The sequence below is a fragment of the Syngnathus scovelli genome, chromosome 2, assembly GCF_024217435.2.
Source record: "Syngnathus scovelli strain Florida chromosome 2, RoL_Ssco_1.2, whole genome shotgun sequence".
Taxonomy (NCBI): Eukaryota; Metazoa; Chordata; class Actinopteri; order Syngnathiformes; family Syngnathidae; genus Syngnathus; species Syngnathus scovelli.
The window spans coordinates 10,278,660-10,286,591 of NC_090848.1; the positions used below are offsets into that span (position 1 = coordinate 10,278,660).

At 43.4% G+C, this 7,932-nt stretch overlaps 2 protein-coding genes across 2 annotated transcripts; one reads left to right on the top strand and one right to left on the bottom strand.

Annotated features, from left to right (window-relative positions):
* The first annotated feature begins 503 nt into the window (after positions 1-503).
* Positions 504-5,049, top strand: iqcb1 (IQ motif containing B1). The gene is made up of 14 exons (XM_049755799.2): positions 504-832; positions 1,151-1,319; positions 1,429-1,546; positions 1,621-1,696; positions 1,833-1,932; positions 2,034-2,200; positions 2,424-2,518; positions 2,587-2,705; positions 2,851-2,917; positions 2,996-3,071; positions 3,591-3,751; positions 4,161-4,298; positions 4,412-4,568; positions 4,754-5,049. Exons 1-14 carry the CDS (start codon positions 730-732, stop codon positions 4,960-4,962), a joined length of 1,755 nt encoding a protein of 584 aa, XP_049611756.1. The 5' UTR covers positions 504-729; the 3' UTR covers positions 4,963-5,049.
* A 1,050-nt stretch (positions 5,050-6,099) lies between these two features.
* Positions 6,100-7,932, bottom strand: LOC125988086 (pro-opiomelanocortin). Its single transcript, XM_049752887.2, has 3 exons — positions 7,723-7,932; positions 6,732-6,849; positions 6,100-6,658 (listed from the first exon to the last, which is right to left on the bottom strand). The coding sequence occupies exons 1-3, from the start codon at positions 7,851-7,853 to the stop codon at positions 6,197-6,199; spliced, it is 711 nt and encodes a 236-aa protein (XP_049608844.1). The 5' UTR covers positions 7,854-7,932; the 3' UTR covers positions 6,100-6,196.

Genomic DNA, 7,932 nt, shown 5'->3' on the forward strand with positions numbered 1-7,932 from the left:
TATGTATACAAAATTTAAAAAAATACAAAATATGCACACGCTGTACACAGTGTACTCAAAACTGCAACAAAAAAGTCACGGTGTGTTGACCGTCCTTCTTCCTCCCTGTACAATATACATTGAAACACATTTGATTAATAACTGATCAATATAAATGCAAATGACATGACTTTGGCTTGTAGCCCAATAAAGTGCCTTAGAAGTCAGAGTTCTATGACTGATGTGGACGTACTCATGACATTTCCCGTTCTTTCCATTATAAAAATATAAGTATATCAAGTCCAGATTGTGTTTAAAAAAAATCAAGTCTGATTTACCCTAGATCAATCTACCATCTACAAGATCTATCTAAAAGCGGTCTATTTCCATACAGATACTTTTTACCTCTAAATACCTTTCACGATAGACAACCAACATACATTTGTAATAGTTACATTTGCACCGTTTAACAATGTGAAGGGAGGTACCGAAAACACTCTGACGTCATCATAAAGCGCCACAAAAGACCTCTCTAAATTGTCGCAGCGGGGTGACGTCATTGTGTTTACATTGTTTAGTTCATGTAAGCTAGTCTATCGAAAAGTGCATTTGCATGCGAATGGTATGGCATTTGGGTTCCCTAATGGAGCATTAAAACGGTGCTTACTCAAACCCACTTTGTTTCGTGAAGTGGGTTTATGTTATTGGCACGTTGAACGTTAAATTAATCGATTACTTACTACAGTTACAATGGAGCGGACTGAGGAGGCAGTAATGCATCTAAAGCGACAAGTGGAGGACTCAAGTCTGAGTTCTGCTGACAGAATCCACCTGCTGAATGATACTTTAAAGCGTGAGACCTTTTCTGTCTTTCCATTAATCAGTAATCTTTCTCTGATGCCACAAAGTATGGTACTTTTATGTTAAGTTCTCCAATTGATCACTCAAGTAGTTGATGATTGGAAATGTCACATTGGCCCTTATTTACCAATTTGTGCACAAAACGAGCGTTTGCGTCTAAAGGTGATTCGTCAATATCTGTACATAAATTTGTGTGTATTCTATAAACAAATTTAGAACATTCTCAGACTATGCGTTTGCACCACTAATGAAGGATCAGCTTCTGTTATACGTGGGGAAAAAAGTAAATGTTATCTGCTATCGAACCCAGGGTTTCTGGACACGGCGACGGCCCAGAAGGATAGCAATGCACGGACCAGAATCACGTCTCTTTTGTATCAGAGTGGTATCCTGAGCCACTGTGTCACCCTGCTCACTCTGGGTCCCCAAAGGCTGCAAAGCGTCTGGGGAGCTGCCGTCACGCTGGCCTCCCTTACAAGGCAAGTGCCAAACAACAGGCCAACAACCTTTTCTCTGTTTGTTGTTCTTCACCATAAAACACAGAACGAGGATGTTTGCTTCATCTGACTTTCTGTCTTTTGACTTTAGTTCCTGTTGCGTTGGGGTGGAGCCTGGTGAATTGCCTGAGACTTTTCATAGGCTATTCCTACCATCAGTCATAGATGGCGTCCTGTCTTTGGCTAGTCATCTTGCGATGCGAGCAGAGGTGAGGCGGCGCCAACAAGTTTACCTATCGCTGATGCAGGACGTTAAGATGCTGACTGACCTGTACGGCGTCAGTGTGTTTTTCTCTTCAGGAATGTGATGGATTCTGTCAGCTGGCTTCTGAGAGCGCATGCACAGCTCACCGCGCAAGGTGGGCGCCCTCCTATTATTTGCAAACTACTGTAGCATGTACGTTTAAGTCGTTCATTTAAAATGGTTGCTAAAATTTGTCTTTTGATGTGACAACAGCAATTGAAATGAATTTAACGACACTTGCATGTTCTTAGTTCTTGGTTCTACCCACTACGAACTCATCCAGGGCTGCGATGAGGTCACTGTGTCACTGCTCTGTATCCACATGTGGATTAATATATGTACGGCAAGCAGGTATCACACGTGCGCTTACATACGCATGCACAAACGCAAACACCTTTATCGTTTCTCATAGAAAATAGCCATCTGAAATACTTTGCGGCTTGTGTGTACAGTGACTTCTTGTCTAGTTTAAGCGACGACGCCATTCGGCTGCTACTCAATGAGGCTGTTTGCCAATTAGCTGTGACCTCTGATGGGGCGCTGGGCGGAGCATCTGTCAGACTCATCCTCCACATGGCCAAGCAACTGCCGCTTCAGCCCTTCCTCTTCAACTTCAAAGGTTGGATGGCAATGTCTGGGCAAATATCTGCAATCTGTTTGCTCCTGGTTCCCGTTAGTATGTATGATTAAATAAAATTCAGTGTCCATTTTATATGAAATAGTCTTTTAGTGCTCCATTCCGCCGTAGGCATTCAACATGATGGTAACATATTGTTTCTGTTTTACAACGCTGATTTTAGCAAAGATTCAAAAAGTTCAAGCTTGGCTGTTTGTTTTTGCAGGTTTAGACAGCCTATTAGACAAAGACTGGCGAGGACGGGGCTTTGACAAGGAAGTTGATCAGCTGATCGCATTTATCCAGTCCCAGGAAAAAAATGTGAGTCACTTGTGAGAGTCACCCTGTCTGTTCACAAGCTGTCTGTGCTGACATCTTTTCACGTCTAGGCTTTGGCTGACCGTGTGAGAGCGGCGTGTGTGATTCAGGCAGCCTGGAAATCATATGTGACCAGACGTCGAATCAAGAGTCTTGGCAGAGTGGTTTCTATGCTGCAGCGTCGCTTCAGGTGTGCCATGTGATTAAAAAAGAATTATGCCAACAAGTGTAAACTAATGATTCAAGAAAATCTATTATTCTCCCTGTCCTATTACTTTCTGTATATATTTTTGAGAGCTGTTAATAACGTGCCTGTGTGTTTGTGTGTGTGCCAGGGCTCGCCGACGGCAAAAACAACAACACAGAGAGGAACAGCGGTTGCAAGAGGAGTTGAATTATCAGGTTAAAAAATAGCAGTCGCTTAGCATACAACTGCATCAGCCATCACCCAAGATGACTGTGTGTTATGTGTTTGTGCAGATCTGTTTGCAACGGCTACAGGGAAGGACAAAGTTCCACCAAAAACAGAGAGAACTGCTTCAGCTTCTACCGCCTGGTACACTTGCGCAATAGGTCGCTTGCACGCAGCTCAGAGCAAAGCATACTGTGAAGTCTTTTTATGGGTTTCTCCAACAAAAAGGTTGATAAACCTTCAGTATAGGTTCCCTGTAGGGAGCGGGGGGGAATTGTGGAAAGAAATTCCAGGAAAAAGATCAGTAAATATCTAAATGTCAATGGGGGATCAAAGCATATTTCAGGGGTGACCAGGGCCCTTCGCTTTCCCTCCTCTAGCTCTGCCAGTGGTTTCAGCAAACCATAACCCATTTTCCGCTTGTATTTGGGAGATTTTGGGTTAGGTTGAACTTTTTGCCCATCATTTATTTGTGGTTAATCAGAACAACTTTCAAAAATAAACAGGCAAGTATTTTAAGTCCCACCACGGCAATCAATTCTTTGTAAAGCAAGTCCCAAATATGACCACTTAAGTCTGACTCGAGTCAAGTCATGTGACTTGAGCACTTCTGACATACGCAGAAGTAGTCAGTCACACGTTGTATCTCCTTCTCATGTCCAGACCAGGTGCAGCCGTACCTGCTAGAATGCGAGGTCCGTGCAGCCGTGTTGATTCAGAGCGCCTGGCGAGGCTTTCTAGCCAGACGACGCATTGACTCGCAGCGACCTGCACTGAAGCTCGCACGCACACAGCAGGATGCCGCCAGAACCCTACAGAGAGCTGTATGTCTTGTTTTTATTTCTTTTACACATTCTCTTAAGCACATTCACGGGATACTCAATACCAGTTTTCATAAACCGATACCGGTATGAGTGCTCAATTCTTGAGGAGTCATGATACAAAGTATCACTATTTTCATACCTAAGATTTATACCTGAAAAACAATGACACTTTTAAAGAAAGATGTATCACGATGTAGCAATTTCCTCAAATTTCATGAAATGAATGGCATTTTATATTCTTCTAATTTCTTATTCCTGATTGAATACAGCCGCAAGGGTTTTCCGACATTGATATTGGTGTCGCCCACTGTCATGAGTACTAATACCTTGAAATAAGGCTGGTAACAGCACCTATGCCGTGAGTCTGACTGAGATCTAACTGAGTCTGACTCGCTGTGCCATCTTTCAGGTGCGTCGCTTTCTCCAAGAGCGTCGGGCAGCCAAAGTCTTGGCCTCCGGACCTTGCTGGATTGGCCAGAAGGGTTTGACCGATAGCAAGAGGGCAGTGTTGAAGAGACAGGTGGAGGAATATATCCGTCTCCATCCCGTAAGGCACTTGACTTTGAATGACTTTAACACAGGTTCACTGAACAGAAATCTGTGCCACTGCGGAACATGAATGTACTTTTTACATATGTATGTGTGTGCGTGTTTTTGTAGTCAAGCGGCGTGAGTCGTCAGCAATGTGAACAGCTCCACGTCGATGTGCAGTGGCGGCTACAGGCACTGCTGCAACAGGCGGTGCGACAACAGAGGCAGGAGCAGAAAATGGACTCCCTGTTGGCTCACACTCACACTCAGCTGGATCTCCTCAAAGGTTTTTGTTTTGTCTTTTGTGATTGACTCATTGTTTGAAATATATGCACTGATGTCAGGACACACCTGTCATGGCATCAGTATGAGATTGAGATTGACTGGCAACCAGCTCAGATTGTTTTCTGCCCACGACCTTGAGTTGAAGAGCAAAATGGAAAAGTCTCGATTTTCTCTCTTCCTCCGCAGATGCCCCACCACTCTCTGCTGTCACGGCGACCGATATCAAGTCTTTTCTGAGCCCTTCCGGTACCATCGCCACTCGTGCCCGTGACGCCCACAATGCCAGGCTACAGGCCAACAGGCTACCCTGGTGGCGGACGCTGGGGGAGAAGACTGCCGGATTTAAACCAGAGGAGGAGATTGAGCTTGGCCTTGGGGGAGTGGACAGCAGCTGAGGGATTGTCCCATTATGTAACCATCACAGTGGTTATTGTCATTGTTCTGTTGCTATGGTAAATAAATGTTATTTTTTTAAATTTTGACTAGTTTTTTTGCATTTATTTTCTTCAGTCTGACGTGTTTGTGAGAGAGAAAATGTTATTCGCTACAAAAGAATCAGATGCCGGTGCAACAAACAGCGTGCATCTTTCGATATTATTTCAGTCTTCATTGCGTAATGCCACACGACTTAGGCAACATGATTTCTTTTGCACTCCAGAGGTCACACAAAGCAGACAGAACGACCAGGGGCATAACACTGTTTTATTGATCTTTTGGGGAAGATGGGAAGTGGAGATCAGGCAAGGCGTGGTCCAAGAGACGAGGTCAGGACGTGGTCAGGTCGGGGCTGGCGGCGTGCAATTTTGGTCAGATAACGAAACAGGTCGGCAACTAGAGCATGCCAAGGCGTGGAACCGCAGCACAAGGTATACAGGGACAATGCTAGGTGGGTATGTGGGGATTAAATAGGGACTGAAAATGAGCAGAGGCAGGTGCATATGGTTCTGTTGAAGAGTGGGCGTGGCTGTGACAGGTAGACTGGGTGGCAGGTAGCGCGGTACGTGACACTTCAAGCTTAATCAAATTGAACCAACTTCATTTTAAATATGTAACAGCTACTCCATGTAGTGCTAGTCACGTATTCTTTTTTTCTTTCCATGCAAATTGAGTAAATTTTGGGGGGTAAAAGGGGTCTTGCGTTATGCTTTTCCATCTACAAGGCACTCAAAAGCGACCCCTCATTCAACTACTGATGCAGCATCAAGATCAACATGAGGTAGGTTCACTATCTTCCTCAAGAACATTTCAACCCGGAGATTGAAAGAGTGCACACATGTTGTATAAGGCGATTTCTGTTGTGTCTACGAGAGAAAAGTTTCCTGTAATGTTCATATGAATATATTTCAGCATGAAGTGTGAGTGGATTGCAGTTGTGTGTGTTTTTGTGTGTGTTTCATTTCTCTGTCAAAGCATTTCAGTAGTTTGTGTAAGGAGATTTAAATTAATAAATGTACTGTTTGCACATATGTATTTGTGAGACTGTCTCACTAGTTGTTGTAGAGTTGTGTGGGACTCAAAGGAGCAGGCTGGAATGCTTTTGTTTGCAAGAACTTTATGTTTCCATGTCATCAATATTTACAGTCAGTAGTTGTTCAAACACACTTTGGTGGTCAGCAACTCAACGTGTCACTACTTCTGCATCTGTCCATCTTTGTTGATGACGTTCTTGAGGAACGTGACCAGTGGTCTCTGCTCGGCCTGAACCCAATCTTTCATGAAGCCGCCGTAGCGTTTACTGGCGGGCGGGCTGCTCCAGCGAAAGTGCTTCATCTTGTAGGAATCGTCTTTCTTCTGGACTCCGTCCTCCTCCATCACCCCCTCTTCCTCTGAAACTACCGGCGGCTCATTCTTTAATTCACGCCTCATCTCCCCGGGGAAACCCTCACTGGACTCTTCTTCCACGCCGTTGGGCGTGTATACTTTAATGGGACGGCGTTTTCGGCCTACTGGCTTCCCCCAGCGGAAATGCTCCATGGAGTAAGAGCGCTTGGCAGGGGGGGAGGGGTCAGACTCTGGAATGGGGGGAGGCTGAACTGGTCGCGGGTTGGCGTTCAAGTCACTGAGGTCGGCGTGACAGAGCTGCAGACAATCCTAAAGTGAAGGGATGTAAAGACACCTACGTTAGGTTGCACATTTGCACGAGGAGCTGACATTCAGGTTTTACCATCAGGCTTTTTGAGTCCAGCTCCTGACAGGATGCATGCTCCCAACACTGACTGGCGGCTCCTCTAGCCACACCCAGAAGCACCACCGTCGCTAACAGCCATGTAGGACACATCCTCCTGCCAATCAAGAACAAACACACACCTTCAGAGAGAGCTCCAGCTCAGCAACAATCGTAAAGAGGTCTTGAAAAAAGGAGGGATAGATTTTCTTCTTAATGCAATGTACATTACTGTTGTGTTTTATGTGTTTATTTTGAGCACTCAATTTACAAGAAAAGCTTCATCACAAAAGATAATTGACACTAATAATTGATAATAATAATTCATAATAAAATAATAATTAACACTGGCTAACATTTGTTTAAATCAGCAATGCAAATGAACTCTTATAGAGGATTTTTTTTAACTGATTTTGAATCCGCCCACTGGCTAACATTTGTTTAAATCAGCAATGCAAATGAACTCTTATAGAGGATTTTTTTTTTAACTGATTCTGAATCTGCCCCTGTTTTTTGTCAAGCATATCATATAATTCCGTCTTGTGTGCCCTGACTACTTCCTAAAAAACTGCTGGTATAGGCTCCAACACGCCCGTGACCCTCATGAGGAGAAGCAATTCAGAAAATGGACGGATTGATAGATGATAATAATAATAATATTAATAAAACATTTACTATAATATGTAATACAGCTATATATATTTTTTAATTGATTTAATTTTTGTTATTTATGAATTAAGGGTTGGATATAGCAAAAGGTGGATTTTTTCGGCAACATCAAAACTATAATTTGGAATGTATGGTCAAATCTATACTGCGCAAGTTTTTATAGGTCAAACTTATAAAATAAAAAACAGTTCAGAGACTTAATGTGCTCCAAAAAAGAAAAACTATTTCTTAAATCAGCACCACAAATACATTTAGGGATTCCTAAAGCCATCTCTGATAAGACTTTGCAGTTACACAATGAAAACAATCAAAGTAGTCTTACCTCTCGTTCGTCTTGGTCTTGGTTCTCTGATGCTGATGCTGGGTTCTTGTATCCTCTTGGATCAGCCCACCTTTTATATTGTCACCTAACGGAACGTACACACAAATACACACACACACGCACGGCCACATGCGCACATGATGTTGTTCATTCTTTCCCCCAGTCTTTCTTTGTCGAGATTTGCTGTTTAATTGACCACGTGATAAAAGC